Source organism: Nicotiana tabacum, chromosome 9 (assembly GCF_000715075.1).
Source record: "Nicotiana tabacum cultivar K326 chromosome 9, ASM71507v2, whole genome shotgun sequence".
Taxonomy (NCBI): Eukaryota; Viridiplantae; Streptophyta; class Magnoliopsida; order Solanales; family Solanaceae; genus Nicotiana; species Nicotiana tabacum.
The window spans coordinates 93,749,322-93,768,425 of record NC_134088.1 but is presented as its reverse complement, the minus strand read 5'-3'; the positions used below and the strand labels follow the sequence as shown (position 1 = coordinate 93,768,425).

Here is a 19,104-nt window from a genome sequence, read left to right as displayed (position 1 = left end):
TAAAGATGCACAGATTGAATATGATCACCTTCTAAGATACGTTGTACTTCTAAATACTATATTCTACTGAGAGGCAATCCGGTCTTGTAGAAGAGAGAATATTGGGTCATGACTACGGTAACTTTTTTTTGGAGAAAGGTAGCATTGACTATGGTAACTTATGAACTCTACAAATCAAACAACCACCATAAGAATTGAAAATTGCTTATGTTAGTATGCCTTATTGGTTAAAGATATGGTATGTAGTCGCGTTATAAAATCTTGGATGATCCACATCTTATGAAATAGCTTTCTGGTTGAATTAGGTCCGAAGTCCACTTTTTTAATAATATCAGAGTTAAACCCATCTCTAATGTTTAGTAAGCTGATGTTATGCCCCCATGTTATGTTATCCAAGCTCCACATATCCAACCATGTATGTGTGATGGAGTGTTAAGAGTTTCACATTGGTTGAGGAAGTGAGTTTGTCTCTTTACGTGGTTGTAAAATATAGAGAAAATGGAGCAATCTCCTTGTTTATTATTGCAAGAAGTAACAAGTATATATACAAGTACATAGAGTCCTAACTATAGAAAGAATAAAAACAGAGATCCTATAAATCTGCTGTGAATCCCTATAATTCTGCTAGCTATATACATTACATAAAAGTATGTCTACATTCATTCTGTAGTATGCCTACATTCATTCTGTAACAAGGTAATCAACTCGAATTCCATTCAACGCCTTTGTGAATAAATCAGTTTGTTGCTCTCTTGTCTTCACGTAGCCAGTGGATATCACATTCTCCTGAATCTTCTCACAATACAATCAAGCTGCCCTCCTGTCTTCACGTAGCCAGTGGATATCACGTTCTCCTGAATCTTCTCACAAATAAAATGGCAGTCAACCTCAATATGCTTAGTTCTTTCATGATACACCGGATTTGACGCAATATGGAAGGCAGCTTGATTGTCACACCAGAGTTTTGCTGGAATTGGATGCTCCAACCCAATTTCAGTAAAAAGATGATGTATTCACATAATCTCACACGTAAACTGAGACATAGCTACTCAGATTCTGCACTGGATCGAGATACAACACTTTGCTTCTTACTTCTCCACGATACCATGTTCCTTCCAACAAAGACACAATAGCCTGTAGTAGATCTTCTATCAATTTTGGATCTAGCCCAATCGGCATCTGCAAAACTCTCAATACGAGTATGGCCGTGATTACTATATAATATGCCAAGTCCAGGAGCTCCTTTCAAGTAACATAAAATTTGTTCCAAAGCTGACCAATATTTGACCGTTGGTGTGGACATGAACTGGCTAACAACACTTACCGCAAAAGCAATATCTGGACGAATCACACTAAGGTAGTTTAATTTTTCAACTAACCTCCTGTATCTCTCTGTCAAAAAGATCGCCATCATCTTTTATAACATCGGGGACCATTGGAGTACTACAGGGTTTAGCTGCCAACTTTCCAGTTTCTGCAAGTAAGTCAAGAATATACTTTCTCTGAGATAAAAGAATTCCCTTCTGGCTTCGATTTACTTCTACTCCCAAAAAGTATTTCAACATGCCCAAGTCCTTTGTACGAAACATAGTGTGCAAGACTTCAGGGATTCACATAGTCACTTCCTGTGATAACAATGTCATCAACATATACTACAAGAAGAGTAGTTCCAGTTGTTGATTGCCGATAGAAGACTGAATGATCACACTTGCTCATTTTCAGCCCAAACTCCTGAACTACCTCACTAAACTTGCCAAACCAAGCTCAAGGACTTTGCTTCAAGCCATACAAGAACTTCTTCAAATGATAGTTACAAGGACTTCTTCAAATGACAAACTTTTCCATACTCCCCCTGAGCAACAAAAGCGGATGGTTGCTCCATATACACTTCCTCCTGAAGATCACCATGAAGGAACGCATTCTTGATATCCAACTGATGTAAAGGCCAATTCTCGGAAGCAACTAGAGAAATAAATAAGCGGAAAAAAGTGAGTTTGGCAACCAGAGAGAAGGTGTCGGAATAATCCACCCCATAAGTTTGAGCATACCCTTTAGCTACAAGTCTGGCTTTAAGTCTTGCCACGGAACCATCTGGATTAACTTTAACTGTAAAGACCCACTTACATCCCACTGGTTCTTTCCCTTCTTGGGTAAATCCACCAAATCCCACGTGTGGTTATCCTTTAAGGCATGTATTTCCTCAAGCATTGCATCAGACCATCCCGGATGATTCAAAGCTTCCTTTAATGTTTTAGGTACCGAGATGGAGTCTAGAGAAGCAATCATAGTTCTAGACGTAGAGGATAAGCGGTCATAGGAAATAAAATTAGCAATGGAATATGTGGATTTGCAAGTATGTGTACCTTTGCGAAGAGCAATATAAAGGTCAAGGTCTTCTAGTGGATCAGATGGAAGAGAATCTGATGACGAAGGAACTGTTACAGGACATCTATCATATGTCTCTCGCCTCCGCGAGTAAACTTGAACAATTGGCGGTCTGACTAACACAGTTGGAGCAGGTGCTGAAGGCATAATAGTCAATTGTTGCTCAATAGAAGAACTAGGAGATGGAGGAACATTTGGTTCTTCCGTCAAAGTAAGGTAACCTGATATACTAGCCACTCATCTTCCTCCCCTTGACTGTAGAAATATGGGAGGTGCATAGAAGAATGGTGTAGTCTCTGAAAATACCACATCAGTTGACACTAGATATTTGCCAAGTTCTTTAGAATAACATCGAAAGCTAATCGAAACCCTTTCTGAAGGCGAGAATAGCCCAAGAAAACATATTTCAATGCCTTGGGATCCAACTTGGTAACAGATGGTCGAACATCTCGAACATAACATGTACATCCAAACACCTTAGGTTCTAACGGAAACAATGACTTGTTTAGGAAAAGAACACTGTAAGGTACATTACCACCCAGAACAGTAGACGACATGCGATTAATCAAAAAACAAGTTGTAGAGACTGCATCAGCCCAGAACTATTTAGGGACCTTCATTTGGAATAAAAGTGTCCGAGCAGTCTCAAGTAGATGTCAATTCTTCCTCTCAGCAACTCCATTTTGAGAGGGTGTGTCAACACATGAATACTGATGTAGTATACCATGTTGTCTCATGTAGGACCGAAATAACTCTGACATGTATTTTTTAGCGTTATCACTCCTTAGAATACGAACCAAAGCATTGAATTGAGTTTTGACTTCAGCACAGAAGGCAGCAAAGTGAGTAAACACTTCAGAGCGACTTTTCATAAAGTAAATCCAAGTCATTCGAGAAAAATCATCTACAACAGTGACAAAATACCCATGCCCGATTTTGGAAACAACAGGACATGGTCCCCAAACATCATAATGAACTAACTCAAAAGCTGACTCAACTCGCTTATTAATCCTTGGACCTAATGAGGTGCGATGGTGTTTTGCAAATCGACATGACTCACAATCCAATGAAGAAATATTCTGAAACTGAGGGCAGAGCTTCTTCAACAAAGGTAGAGAGGGATATCTCAATCGACAATATGCTTCAAAAGGAGACACAACACTAGAACATGCAACAGACCGGGGCTCCCATTCATCAAGGATATAGAGATCACCTGATAAATATCCTTTACCAATAACTTGCTTCGTTGTAAGATCTAAGAATAAACAATGGTCGGGGGAAAAAACGACCCAACAATGAAGGTCTCTGGTGATTTTACGAACAAAACTTAGATTAAAGGCCAAGTTTGGTAGACTTAATACAGATGACAGGGTAATAGAGGAAGTTGGTTTGACAGTCCAAGATCCAACACTGTTACAAGTTGATCCATCAGCTACAATAACTGGAGAGGTTGTTTTGTGTGACCGAAAACTAGAAAAAATATTTGGATTACCTGTCATGCGATTTGTGGCACTTAAATCAATCACCCATTTAATTGAAGAGTTGATAAGACATGTTTTATCTGACCCAGCAAAATCAGTAACCGAAGAAGATTCCTTAATTGATTTTTGATCAAGGAATTTTAGAAACTCATCTGAAACCAAGATTGTTGGACTAGGAGATGTAGCCATAAGTCCACGAAATCAGTAAACAAAAGGGAACTTCAACAAACTGACCACAACCAGAACTTTACAAATAAAGTTACCCCACGGAATACAGAATCAGAAGTTTGCCCAATGAACCGGAGAATAAGTAAGAATCAAACAGAATAGAGTTCCAACTGATATAATTGAAAAGTTCCACCAAGAATTTGCTCAACTAGAACACTCAAAGTATCAAAATAATGGAAGAGGAATCAGTAAAATTCCACTAAAAAAGATACCCCAACAAATATCCAAAAGATCAAGTAACAGAATCTCCTCTAACCCAATCACCAAAATGATCTTCACTTGAATAAAGCTCAACAAGCCAAAGATTCACAAAGGAGAATTTTACCAAGAATATGGAGTCCTTAGATAGTAATCAGACACAAATTCAACAAATGGAAAGTAAAAAAGAAAAAGATGATTTTGATCAAAGAAAACAAAATTGACAAAATCTGGAATGCTTTGAAATCTACCCAACCGAGGTCTAATGAACAAGAAACCACAAAATTCTGATCGAAAATATCGAGTCAACATCGTAAATGAAACCCCGAACTGATCCCCTCGTACCTCCCTCATACCAGACCTGGTCTATGACTTCCGGCGAACTTTCTGAAGTAACACCGGCGAATCAAATGTATCTGCTTTGATACCATGTAAAATATAGAGAAAATGGAGCAATCTCCTTGTGTATTATTGCAAGAAGTAACAAATATATATACAAGTACATAGAGTCCTAACTATAGAAAGAATAAAAACAGAAATCTTATAAATCTGCTGTGAATCCTTATAATTCTGCTAGCTATGTACATTACGTAAAAGTACGTCTACATTTATTTTGTCTGCATTCATTCTGTAGTATGTCTATATTCATTTTGTAACAGTGGTCTTGGGTAATCCTCACCCCTATGAACTAGCTTTTGGGTCGAGTTAAGCCCAAGGTTCATTTTCTTAACAATTAAAATTGATCAAAATGGAACTTGTGTGTGATTATCAAGTTGTATTTATATCGCATCAAATGCAACTTCTCACAACCAAGCATATAGAAACCGATTGTCACTGTCCCAAAAAAAAGATACTTTCACGAGAGATTGCTATAAAATTTGTAAGGTCAAATGATCAACTTATAGACATATTCACCAAATTCCCTACCGGTTACATGTACAGCAAGCTCGTATATGCACCGACTAGAGGGGAGAATTAGATAGCTAAATGTAAGTAACAAGAACTAAATGTAATATGCACCACATTAGACAAATTTAAGAAGATACATTGTAATGCGAGCATATAAAGAATTCAGGTGAAAGACATTTTCGCATGCATTCTCTTAATCGCTTCTCATGTTTGTCTGATTTCTCAAACATTACAAGGAATGCGTTGAAGACAAACTTCCTAGACAAAAGGCCAGAAAATTATTATTGTACCAGTGAAACACTTGCCTGACAGGAAAACAAGTAGAATTACTCAAAGAAGGAGCAGCATATAAATAGAAAGTAAGATTCTAAACTTAGTTCGAAATGGATTGTACCATATCCCATTTTTCTGTTTTTGTAAGTCATATCTTCACTACTTTATGGTGATTTACAATATTAACCTAGGGTGATTGCAATTTATCACCTGGTTCAGTGTAGCCAAGGCTTTTAGCAGCACTAACGACTTGGCTGAATGGCTTTCCATCCTCAACCTCACTCATTACATATCCCAGGGTACCTGTTAGATACCAAGATATACAGCATCATACCATCAAATTCTGATATTTAAACAAGCAAAGTAACCATTACAAATAATTAATTGCATCTCTAACCTATGTGGTAAATGGTCATAAAGTATTACCACTCAAACTCCCAATAATACGGTAGACGGGATCTCCTGATGAAATTATGCGATTTAAGGATGCTATGGCAGGAAGGCCTGCACCAACCTACCACATGATATAGCAATTTCAGAGACCTTTGCTTGGGCAAGTATAAACTGAACTAGGATAATTATATCCTTTGTATACAACAGAAACTAAACCAGTTCAATTGAACAAAGAGATTGCGCCACAAATTCCATATCAATGGGGAGAAGGAAGTCAAACAAAAAACTCAAAGTAATTTCTACATGTTACAGCTTTTAAAGCAGAATAAGAGAAAGGTTTAAAGTGCATGAGACATTTAAGAATCTCAAATACAAGTGAAGATGATTTTTACTATACAAGTACTCTAGACATCAGATAAACCAAATGATATCAATCATCAATATGTTATCACTTATTCCTTTTATCTTCAAATGTATATTCACAGATAGATGCCTAACTACATCCTTTTTTAGCGAATGGTGGGAGGAAAATTGAAACAGGGAATCTGAACTTTAAACTTCAACCAGTAGGAAAATACTCTTCTCAGTTGGGAGATGTGAGAAGGCACGGGAGAAAATATGTTATTGATATTGGATGATAAATACAATACAAGAGGTCCCTATTGATAGTGTAGTCTTGTCCCACATTGGAAGAGGAGTAATATCACATATCTGTAAACTAACACTCCCCCTCAAGCCGGTGCATACAAATCATATGTACCGAGCTTGTTACACATGTAACTAATACGAGAACCAGTAAGAGACTTAGTGAAAATATCTACTAGTTGATCATTCGACTTTACAAACTTTGTAATAATATCTCCTGAAAGTATTTTTTCTCTGACAAAGTGACAATCGTTCCCAATGTGTTTAGTCCTCTCATGGAACACCGGATTTGACGCAATATGAAGAGCAGCTTGGTTATCACACACTAATTCCATCTTGTTGATTTCTCCGAACTTTAACTCCTTGAGCAACTGCTTGACCCAAACTAACTCACACGTCGCCATAGCCATGGCCCGATATTCGGCTTCGGCGCTAGATCGAGCAACTACATTCTGTTTCTTGCTCTTCCACAAGACCAAATTACCTCCTACTAGAACACTATATCCAGACGTAGAACGTCTATCAAAAGGTGATCCTGCCTAATCAGCATCTGTGTACCCAACAATCTGCTCGTGGCCTCGATCCTCGAATAGTAATCATTTGCCTGGAGCTGACTTTATATACCGAAGAATGCGAACAACAGCATCCCAGTGACTATCACAGGGAGAATCCATAAACTGACTTACAATACTCACCGGAAAAGAAATGCCAGGTCTAGTCACTGTGAGGTAATTCAATTTGCCAACCAACCTCCTATATCTCTTAGGGTCTCTAAGAGGCTCCCCCTGTCCAGGCAGAAGCTTAGCATTCGGATCCATAGGATAGTCAATAGGTCTGCAACCCATCATTCCAATCTCCTCAAGAATGTCTAAGGCATACTTCCGCTGTGAAATAACAATATCTGAGCTAGACTTAGCGACCTCAATACCTAGAAAATACTTCAATCTGCCCAGATCCTTAGTCTGAAAGTGTTGAAAGAGATGTTGCTTCAGATTAGTAATACCATCTTGATCATTACCAGTAATAACAATATCATCAACATAAACCACTAGATAAATACACAGATTAGGAGCAAAATGCCGATAAAACACAGAGTGATCAGCCTCACGACGAGTCATGCCGAACTCCTGAATAATTGTGCTGAACTTACCAAACCAAGCTCGAGGGGACTGTTTCAAACCATATAGTGACCTGCGCAATCTGCACACACAACCATTAAACTCCCCCTGAGCAACAAAACCAGGTGGTTGCTCCATATAAACTTCTTCCTCAAGATCACCGTGGAGAAAAGCATTTTTAATGTCTAACTGATAAAGAGGCCAATGACGTACAGCAATCATGGACAAAAAGAGACGAACAAATGCTACTTTAGCCACGGGAGAGAAAGTATCACTATAATCAAGCCCAAAAATCTGAGTATATCTTTATGCAACAAGACGAGCCTTAAGCCGATCAACCTGGCCATCCGGGCCGACTTTGACTGCATAAACCCACGACAACCAATAGTAGACTTACCTGCAGGAAGAGTAACAAGCTCCCAAGTGTCACTCGCATGTAAAGCAGACATCTCGTCAATCATAGCATGTCGCCATCATGGATGAGATAGTGCCTCACCTGTAGACTTAAGGATAGAAACAGTGGACAAAGAAGATATAAAAGCATAATGAGGTGACGACAAACGATGATAACTTAAACCGACATAGTGGGGATTAGGATTAAGTGTGGATCGTACACCTTTGCGGAGTGCAATTGGTTGACTAAGAGGAGACAAGTCCGCAGTAGGTGCAGAATCTGATGCGGGGCGTGAATCACCTGGGCCTGATGCTGGATGTGGACGACGATGATAAGTCAAGAGTGGTGGAGCTGCAGAAGGTTGAACTGGATTATGTGGAGGAACTGGAGCTATAGGTGGTGGAGCTACAACCGGAGCTGTAGGTGGTGGAACTGGAGCTATAGGTGGTGGAGCTACAACTGGAGCTATAGGTGGTGGAGCTACAACTGGAGCTGTAGGTGGTGGAGCTGGAGTGACTGAATCTCCAAAAGATGAAACTGATAGTACCTAAGAAATATCTTAGTGATGACCTGAACCTGTGAAGTATGATTGGGTTTCAAAGAAGGTAACATCAGCGGACATAAGGTACCACTGGAGGTCAGGAGAGTAGCATCGATACCCCTTTCGTGTTCTCGAGAAACCCAAAAATACGCACTTAAGAGCACGAGGAGCTAACTTATCTGTTCCTGGAGTAAGGTTATGGACAAAACAAGTGCCTCCAAAGATACGGGGTGGAAGAGAGAACAAAGGTAAGTGGGGAAACATGACAGAGAATGGAACTTGGTTCTGGATAGCTGAAGATGGCATACGATTAATAAGATAGCAAGATGTAAGAACTGCATCCCCCAAAAACGCAACGGAGCATGAGATTGTATGAGTACGGTACGAGCAGTTTCAATAAGATGTCTATTCTTTCTTTCAACTACCCCATTTTGTTGAGATGTGTACGGACATGATGAATAATCCCATGAGATTTCATAAACTGCTGAAATGGGGAAGACAAATACTCTCGGGCATTATCACTACGAAATGTGCGAATAGAAACCCCAAATTGATTTTGAATTTCAGCGTGGAAGGTTTGGAAAATAGAAAACAGCTCAGATCAATTTTTTATCAAAAATATCCAAGTGCACTTGAAATAATCATCAATGAAACTGAAAAAGTAGCGGAATCCCAAGGTGGAACTGAATAGACTAAAGTAAAAGGTGACTCTGCTCGATTATCAAGACGCCGAGGGAAATGGGAGCGGGTATGCTTACCGAGCTGACATGACTCACACTCTAGAGCTGACAAGTGAGATAAACCAGATATCATTTTCTGAAGTTTTGACAAACTGGGATGTCCCAACCATTTATGTAATAAATCTGGTGAATCAGTAACAGGACAAGTTGTAGAAGGAAGACAAGATGTGAGTCCATGTGATTTAGCAAGGATAAGGTAATAAAGTCCGTTTGATTCACGCCCGGTACCAATGATCTGCCCCGTACTGCATTCCTGTATAAAAACATGGTCATCAAGAAATAAAACAGTGCATTTAAGTGATTTGGCTAAGCGACTAACAGCTATGAGATTAAAAGGACTATTGGGAACATAAAGGACTGAATCTAAAGGTAAGGAAGGAAGTGGGCTTGCTTGACCTATTGCAGTTGCCATGGTTTGAGACCCATTGGCCATTGTGACTTTTGGAAGAGATTGAGAATACGAAATAGTAGTGAAAAGAGATTTATTACCAGAAATATGAATGACCCAAGACTCAGAGGATAAAGATTGGGAGAAACAAGTCACGCTATTACCTGTTTGAACAACAGAAACTATCTCAGAAGATGTCTGCTTAACCAGGATGGATAGTCTCGTAACCAGGATGGATAGAATCGGAATTCCTTTGCGAGCAAGTTGTCCTGAAGAAATATTTTCAAAAAATGGCCAGAAAGGTCACTGTTCACGCCGGAAAAATATAAAAGTGGCCGGAATTTGATTTTAATTGGATGGGTAGGCTCGGAATTTTGAGAAGAGCACACTGTCCTGAAGAAGCTTCGCGAAAAAATGGTCGGAAAGTGGTCGGAACCCTCGCCGGAAAAGTTGTTGCCGGCGCGTGGAGGAGCGTGGCGGCTTTTCTGCCGGATAAAATTTCAGGGGTTGGTAGTTGAAGGGTGATCTACCTCGTGGTGGTGTTGGTTTTAGCACAACACCGACAAAAAATGACTTTCACTTAGACAAGCCTTAGGTCACCGGAAAAATTGCACGATGACTAAGTTCTTTCTTCCCGGTTAACGCTGGAATGACGCACAACGATCTTTTCTCACTAATGCTCTGATACCATGTGAGAAGGCACGGGAGAAAATATGTTATTGATATTGGATGATAAATACAATACAAGAGGTCCCTATTTATAGCTATACACTACAAGGAGATATTACTCCTCTTCCAATGTGGGACAAGACTACACTATACATATCTGTAAACTAACAGGAGAGAAGGTAATGCCTTCTGATCTGGATGAGCCACTCCGGATATGTAATTTAATAGTATCTTTTCATCATATCCAGTGAAGAACTCATCCAGCTTCTCTGTTTTATTTGGAAAGGGAACGGGGGCAAAGGAAGAATACTTAATTAACTATATTTCCAGAGTTTCCTTGGCCTAGTTTGTTCAAGTAATCCGGATATACTTGTGTTTAAACTCTATGTGACAAGAGAAGAAGTTACAAAATGGAACTGGTCTCCATAGCAATAAGGTTGGCGTAAAATGTTGATATCAGAAAGCCAGGGCAACCAAGGTTTCAGCAAGCTTTCTGGTCTTACTGGATCAAAAAAAAATTAATATTTTCTACCTAAAGACCCATACACTAGAATAACCCCATAAGATGACACTCTAAAATCAACTTTTTCTCCGGTATCCAAGAGCAGAAAAGAATTTTATACCCAAAGAAACAAGAGAACTGGTTTTTGGATAAGGTACAACCATACAAGAGAACTTACAGTTGACTCGTGTCTAAGGCGACGCGGCTGTGAGACCAACTTATCATAATCGTCCTACAAATAGTAGGAAAAGGATCAATACACGCAACACAACAGTCACCACGTTGAGAGGAAATCCTTTTGTAATCAGTAAGTGTAGTTGCATTGCAGATTAAGAAGATAAAAGGTGACAAGAGTCGAAAAGGTGATTGACCCGTAATTCTGCAGGTACCCAAGTTATGCAGTATCAGCTTATATCCCATTTCCTACCCCAACTTTAACACAGTCTGACATATCTTAGTGGCCATAGCAAACATAATAAGAAAGCGTGCAATGAATCAAAGGAAGCAATAATCAACTAATTCTTTTCTTTTGAAACTGACTTTGACTTTGATTCTGTCGAATCGTGCGATCATTTCATCTAAAAGTTGAAGTTGTTACAGGGACTACACTTTTTTTTATTTATTTACTTATGTTTCGACATGTTTCCTCACATATGGACCTGATTCTTTTCTATGGGCCACGCACATGAATTTTTTTTTATTTTTCTGATGAACGGTGATGATGAGAGTTGAGACCTAAACCCAGAACCTTTTATGCTCTGCTGCCATATTGAATTGGGTAATCATCTCATCAAAGCTTAACTGTTCGATAAAACACATTTAGTTATTTAAACATATCTCCAACAGACTATATACTTCCTGAGATAGCATTTGACTCAATTTTCTTTCTTATCTTATGTAGCATCTTTTGATAGTTTTTAAGATTAAGCACAATTAAAATGGATCATTTATTGCATTTCTGCATGTGCTTGGTTGCTGCAAATTAATAATTTGACAACCATGGAGGACATTATCTGCTACATTTTCTCCTTCAAATGCTTGTAACACATTCAATGGACAAACCATGTCTAGAGTAATGCTCCTATGCCACAACAAATATTTGGATTTATCCCTTCTTGCACGACCTCTGCAATACAAGACCATTCCAATACTTAAGCTACCAATTGAAAGGAATTAACGACAATAAAAAGGGTAAGTTACCATTGACACAGTAAGAGGCTTCTTGTTAGCCAGCACCACACAACAACCAAAATCTACAACACGATTTAGCACTCCAATAGTCTCGGCACTAGCTGAACAATCAACAAAAGCTAAACCTGCCACAGTTTGAATTTCAGTCAAAAAGGAGCCTGATCATGAAAGAACTCTCCAAAAGCTAACATCTTGACACCTGCATTATCTTATGCCTTTCACGTACAAAGAAGTAAAGCAAGTGCAATAAAGGTTATAAGCAAGAATAAAATGTGTTTCGAACCCATTTGCTCCCTATAAAGACAAAACTTCCTTCTGCAGCATAATTGGTTAGCAACTTCTCGCCAACGCAAAAAAAAAAAAGTTAAAGAAAAGCAGCAAATTAGCTCCATTAAAGCTAATTTATTCACTGTACTTCATGCATTTGAGCCTAGAGAGTAGACTATATAGTGGAAGTAAATAAGCAAGGTCCAGAATCATATGGCAGCTGAAGTCCACAATCGCACCATACTCATTAAAACATTTAAAATCATGGGGAAGATTTAACAGTAGGAATTGTTACTAATCAAAATTCTTAAGGAGATTATACGGAACAGATTTAACAGCTAGGAATTGTTACTAATCATCTTTCTTAAGGAGATCATTCCTCCACCACTAAAGATTAGACTATAATATAAGCAAGTCTATGCTTTCCATAAAACCCCAAGAATCCCAAAATAAAAAGTTTTCAACATGCCACAAACCTGTTGATTTACCAAGAAGACCACCAATATCAGTTACTTTCAGTAAAACATCTGGACTGGTAAACACTTGGCATGCACCTACATGTTACAACCAAAAACAAAATCACCTTTTTGTCATTCTGCAAATGAACACACCAAATGACTTTAACATCTTTAACAACACAACAAAAATGACACTCAAGGATATGGCCTAGTAGTTAATGAAGTGCGAAGAGAACCATGAGGTCTCGGGTTCTAATCCCAATAGAAACAAAAAAAACGTTGATTTCTCCCCATCTGCCTCCTAAGCCTTGATAGGCAAAGTTACCCGGTACCTATACTGGTGGGAGTTACCAGGTGCACAGTGGAATAGTGGAGGTGTCATAAAAAAGGAAATAAACAACACGAGAAAAATGGTGAACCGTTACCAAAATTTCCAAGAGTCAGCAAAGGAGAGCCATTGGATTTGACCCGGCAAACTTCTAGAAGAAATGAATCATCTAATTCTGCAGTGAAAACATCAGGTGCAACCACCAAACATTTGCTATCACACACACCTACTACTCGAAGATGCACCCCCTGCAAAATACCCAAGAAAACACACTAGTAAGCATTAAAAATTGATTCTTTTTTTTTTCTAAAGTTACAAAAAATGATCATTACCTGTTTGGCGTGAAGGGATCGACAAGAAACAATGTGTTGGAGGAGTTGACGGCCAACTCCACCACAACCCATCAAAAGCAACGGTATATTTTTCATCTTTTTGCTCTATTTTGAATTTTCCGATCTCCTTTCGAGACTCTTTGGTTTTGATACTTTGATCGATGGGGTTTTTGGACGAATGTTTGTGTGTACGTTTTGGTTCTTAATGTTTTGCATGTGACACATTAGACCCATGTTTAGGGTCAAAAATTCTCATATGACAACAGCTTGTTTTGACGATAAATTTTACAATTTGTGAGGCACAAGTATGATTAGTTGTATGAGGAATTTTATTACTCCTTTTTATGTGATGCACTTTAACTTTGTATGGAGTTTAAGAAAAGAAAAAATTTAAAACTTATGTTCTAAAAATATCATAGGCATTTTGCATGATCATAGATGATCTCGTAATAAGAGTAAAATAAATAATTATAAAATTCTTTTTTCCTATTAGAATTACTCTATTGTCTCAGTTCGTCAAAACAATTTTTTTTAATAGTGATCCTCCTATTCAAATGTCTTTTTTTCCCGAAGTTCATATTCTTATAAAAATTGCAAGGTCTTTGGATATCACTTAGCTTGACCTTAGCAGAGAATGACTATACTCACAAACAAGATTAATAAATTTGTTAGGAAATTCCAAATTCATCTCTAAACTTGTCCAACTTTCTTTATGATGATGAATATCCCTCGTAATTGTAGCTGACACCCTAAACTCCGCTTCTTTACTATTTGTTCGAAGATTAAACAAGAATTTAATGAATGAAATCCGCTCAAAATTAAAAAGCAATTTTTAGCTGAGGCGTGAGTTACAATGTAATGTGCATCGTTATCAAAACTGAAAAATAGTACACCAGTACAGATTGCAACTTCATAGAACCCAAAGCAATTAAGTGGCAGTCTCAAGTTCTCAACAAATAACAATTTAATGTAGAGCGAATTAAAAGTCGTAGTAAAACATTACAGAATAAGAATACACAACTATTGTCGATGTCACTAGAAATTCGATACAATCAAGAATGATTTGAACGTGGAAAAGATAATGAGAAATTACAAAATAGAAACTCCCTAAGAGTCTGTTGGTGTCCTCTAAAATGATCCAATTTGTAGTATCTACCAAGAATTCCAAGTGCGTCATATTCCAAGAATTGTAGCAGAATCAGAAAATATTTTGGAAAAACATAATTCCAAAGCCAAGAACGATGTGCATCTTGGAGAATGCCATGGTTTGAGCTGCATTTTTATCGTTGTTCTCAGATGTAGGGCTTGAGGCAAATCCTCCTGAGGAAAGAAAGAAAGAAAGAAATAAATAAAGGGAGGATTAGAAAATTGGTATATTTACACTGTCACCATATTTTAATTTGTTGTAAGAAAAATCTATCATGTTTTTTATTTTTAGGTTATTAATCCCACTTTGTACGGGCACTTTTGTATAATTATATCTTAGGTGACATAATAGTGTAAAAATATACTAAAAAGATACAAAATCACTTTCTAGTATTGGGTAAAAAAGAACTATGTAAAAACTTAGGGCCCGTTTGGCCATAAAAAAAAAATACTTTTTTGCGATTTTTATTTTATTTTTTTCCAGGCCATAAAAATTTTAAATTTTACTTGAAATAGAATTTCGAATTTTTCGAATTTTAAAAATTTCAAAAAGCTATTTTTCAAAATTTCGCTTCAAAACATTCGCAAAAATTCAAAATAGCTCCAAATTATATTCATCTCTAAACACAACTCTAATTTTTAAATACCATTTTCAACTTTGAATTTTTTTTTCGGAATTTCACAATTCTTATGTCCAAACGCCACTTAGAATGTTGTAAATTTTCGTTTACATATTTTAAAATTCTTTAAAAGCTATCTTTCTGTGGTTGTTGAAATACTACTTTTTAGAGAAAAAGTTAAACATTAAATTATTTAAGTACAAATAAATAACTTTACCAGGTGAAAGAGCAGGAACTAATTCATCACTTGCTGTTGGAGCTGCAACTGGGATACCTAAAGCTGAAAAACAAAAACAAAAGTTAAAAATAATCCGTCAGATCCAACCCGATCCAAATCGGAGCAAATTCTTTTTTTAGCTTGAGTTTCAAGATATATATAGACCAAAATTTGGGGAGTGGGGGGGGGTTGTGGGGGGGGGGGGGGAGGAAGTTTATAGAATATTAGTTTTCTTTCTTATGCAATTTGAAGAAACTAGACAACAGTTTATCACATCCTAATAACTAAAAAGAAAACAAAAAATAAGTATAAAACTTAGTATATTGTTTCGGTTTCTATCTTTGAAGATAACTATATGGGTGTTATAAATGAGTAGAATGTTAATGTCTCAATCAATCCATAGAACTAATATTACATTGCTATTTAATAATATCATCTACAAGAGTCATATATCACATAAGAGCTTAATAATAAAGTAGTTATGTTGCAGAATTTCAATTATTTATGTATTAATCGTGATTGATGTCACTTATTAGCTACGTATAGACCTCACACTGTACCCTAAAAAAAATTAATTTATAATGTAATACTTCGACGTAGAAAATAAGACATGAAGAAATGTTAGCATTTATTGGTTTTTCGATGAGCCTGCCAATTTGGTTGGAAGTTGTGAACCAGCGGACAATTAAAGAAGACCATTAATTGGCGAACATGCTCCCGCTGGCAATGCTTTTCTCAAAAATATTGATGGGTATGTGTCGCATCTTTTTTTTAGGATCTAATAATGTTACATCAATCCTTTTAGACTTTTAGAGAGTTCGAACAACATAGTTTAGTTTATGAGTTAATCCTCAAGTCTCTTAAGAATTCAAGTTTCTAACCTCGGTTTTATTTATTTACTTCCCTTGTTATTTTTGAATCACCCCCTCACTTTATTTTCGTTTCAAGAAAATATTGGCATTAGTTAACATATATTTACTTAATCAACGCCATTATGTCCTTTTCTTTTCTAATTTGAAAATAAAGTTTGCTCACATGCAAATCCCTTGAAATCTCCAACAAATTTAAGTCATAAACGAAAAAGTTCATAAACAAAGTCAAACAAATTGCTTTCTTACAATATCCTACAAGTATAAAGTTGCATACTGACCATAATCATACTTCCTAATATTCTCTTACGTAGGCCTCCGTCGTCTCCCAAAAAATTTAAAAGAAAAAAGGCAAATTACACATTTGGCTAGTCGGTCAAAATAATTACATATGTTAGCTAAATATATTAAAAAAAATTACATATGCTAGCTAAATATACAAAAAATATATAAATATGTATCTTATACATTAATATACAAAAATAAATATTTTCTTAGTTACTAGTATTATTTTTTGGAGCGGCTATACGGTGTAATTTTGGTCTCGCAAGTTGTTTAAGAGGAGTAAGATTAGATTAAGTCCTCAAGTCAATAAATCTTTTTTTTTCTTTACATATGAAAGAAAGTTCAGAGACATAAAAATAACTATTTTTATAAAGAGTTCTGACACATAAGTTTGTTCAATATACGGTTTCTTGACAACAATTTTAATTTTTAAACAACGAACTATATCTCCAATTTACCTTTACTATTCGTTTCATATATAAAAGAAGGCAATAAACGGAGAACAGTATTAGAGAAAAAAGAAGGGGTACCTGCGCAAGTGCTAACTGGTGGAGTTTCTACAGTGCAGATATTAGGAAGTTTAAGAGCCCTATTAATATCAATCTGGACACCAAGTTTATCAGGATCACCAAGCAATTGGCACAAGCAAATTGGGTTACTATCCACTAATCCAGCAAGTTCAGGGCAACACTCTTTATCTGGCTTAGTCAAGTTGCTTCCTTGTTCTACAAACGTTAAGCAACTTGACATGTTCACCAACACTGACAAGCAATCCAACCCGGGGCTCGGAGCGGCCGGGGCCATCGCCATCGATGGCCCTGAAGCAGCCCCCATTGGTGATATTTGTGACTCGGCGGACGAAATTAGAATTGAAAATAGGAGAAATGTGGTGGCAATGGCGCCGGTAATTTTGGTTGTTGAGGCCATTGATTTTGGTGGTGTTAGAAATGTGTGAGCAATGAAGTATAAGCAGAGATATAAAGTAGTAGTACGTAGTAAGTAGTACTTATTATTGAGGTGGCTTGAATAGGGAAATGTGATAGCTAACTTTTAGGTAGCCCAAAATTAAATTTTCCAACACCTACTACCAGACTATGTTTTAAAATTCTGCATTAATTCTTTCCTTTTCCTTTTTCTTTTCACATTCTCTATACAGTTTATGGCAAACTCTGAAAAATATGAAAATATGTCCTTGGTCCTCCTCCAGTGATCAATCAGTGAAGTTTTCGCATTGTAAAGGGTAATTACTCTTCCTTCTAATGGACGGTCAAATTACACACTGATGTGGGTGCAATGAGTTGAGTGCTAGACGCCACACAAGGAAAACTTGCAGCAATTAATACTCCATTCTCCGTTTTATTTTATATGCCTTACTTTGACTATACACAGATTTAATTTAAGATTGTAACTAAGATTTTTGAATATCTTGATATTAAAAATTGTGTGTAACATATCAAAAACAACGAAATCTTTGATTTTAAATATGGCATATCATTTTATTTTATAACGAAATATTTGATATTAAAAACTTACTACATATAGAAATGTGATATTTCTTTAATAACAGACTAAAATATGTCCTCCACCACCTCACCCACCCACCCACCCAAGAAAAGAAAGTGAGGAACAAGAAACTCGGAAAGGGTAAGGGCCAAAGGGGTTGGGAGTTAGGGCGTTTGAAAACAAGAATAATGTGCAGCCATGGGAAAAGAAGAAAGTTGCATGGCATGTAGGACAGAGAAAGCTTCATGCACAAGAAGCTGGAATTCTTCATTTGCTCTTTTGAAAACTTCTAGCTTTAACTTTTCTTGCAACACTAAGCATGTTTTTGTTTATTTATGTATGGCCAAAAAATGGGGGGGGGAAAAAACAAGTACGAATTTTTCTTTAAGCAAGATATATTTTCTATCTTTCTAATGTATTTTAGTTTGAAGTTTTATCTTATTTTCCTAAAATAAATCTAGCTTTAATTTTAAACACCGGAATACCATGAGAGCTTCAGAAATCAAATTTATATGTTTAAATGAAGCTATTTACGCTTACGCGTACCCAATGTAAATTTTCACTTGTTGAATAGAATATACACGTAGGTTCAAATGTTGACCCAATAATAGTTGTTACTTCGCTACGTTTAATTATTACAGTGTATACAGCTCATGAATGTTGAAGTTGACTTGTCCAAAGATAGCCGTAATGCTCTGATTTTTTCTTTCCTTTCAAGAGGGTTAAGGTTAAAGGGAGATCTTATCTCAAACAATTCCCCTCCTCCAATTTCTACGCTAGTATTCCCTCAGTTCACTTTTAATTATACTTTTCACCCTTAAAAATAATAAATAAATTATATATTTTATAATTTTACTCATAATAATGATAACATTAATAAAAGTCTTGAGAATGAGTAATTAATGTTAAGGATAAAATAGAAAAAAAAGATTATTTTTCTCTTAATTTAATATAGCGGACTAATAAAAATAAAAATATATTTTTGGTATGTTAGAACCTACGGAGTAATTGTTAACAAGAATGA

General features: G+C 36.7%; 2 protein-coding genes across 3 annotated transcripts in view; both read right to left on the bottom strand.

The window, feature by feature from the left end:
* The window catches only part of LOC107759801 (uncharacterized), a 28,359-nt gene extending 14,637 nt beyond the window's left edge, over positions 1-13,722 (bottom strand). The window contains exons 1-7 of one of the 2 annotated variants that reach the window (XM_016577812.2): positions 13,441-13,720; positions 13,206-13,356; positions 12,799-12,876; positions 12,065-12,180; positions 11,043-11,096; positions 5,901-5,988; positions 5,685-5,777 (exon numbers count right to left, since the gene is read on the bottom strand). In XM_016577812.2, coding sequence (XP_016433298.1) covers positions 5,685-5,777; positions 5,901-5,988; positions 11,043-11,096; positions 12,065-12,180; positions 12,799-12,876; positions 13,206-13,356; positions 13,441-13,536 — 676 coding nt within the window. In that variant the 5' untranslated portion in view covers positions 13,537-13,720. Of the gene's footprint in view, positions 1-5,684; positions 5,778-5,900; positions 5,989-11,042; positions 11,097-12,064; positions 12,181-12,798; positions 12,877-13,205; positions 13,357-13,440 lie in introns of both variants that reach the window. The other variant, XM_016577813.2, reaches the window with a different exon arrangement.
* A 667-nt stretch (positions 13,723-14,389) lies between these two features.
* LOC107759803 (non-specific lipid transfer protein GPI-anchored 2) lies at positions 14,390-17,576 on the bottom strand. The gene is made up of 3 exons (XM_016577819.2): positions 17,108-17,576; positions 15,424-15,486; positions 14,390-14,760 (listed from the first exon to the last, which is right to left on the bottom strand). The coding sequence occupies exons 1-3, from the start codon at positions 17,502-17,504 to the stop codon at positions 14,639-14,641; spliced, it is 582 nt and encodes a 193-aa protein (XP_016433305.1). The 5' UTR covers positions 17,505-17,576; the 3' UTR covers positions 14,390-14,638.
* Between the last annotated feature and the right edge of the window lie 1,528 nt (positions 17,577-19,104).

Coding starts and splice junctions, on each gene's coding strand:
- LOC107759803 (XM_016577819.2), bottom strand. CDS start 17,504: ATGGCCTCAACAACCAAAATTACCGGCGCCATTGCCACCACATTTCTC. Junction 15,487..17,107: donor ACCAGTTAGCACTTGCGCAG/GTACCCCTTCTT, acceptor TTTGTTTTTCAG/CTTTAGGTATCCCAGTTGCA. Junction 14,761..15,423: donor AGTTCCTGCTCTTTCACCTG/GTAAAGTTATTT, acceptor TTCTTTCCTCAG/GAGGATTTGCCTCAAGCCCT.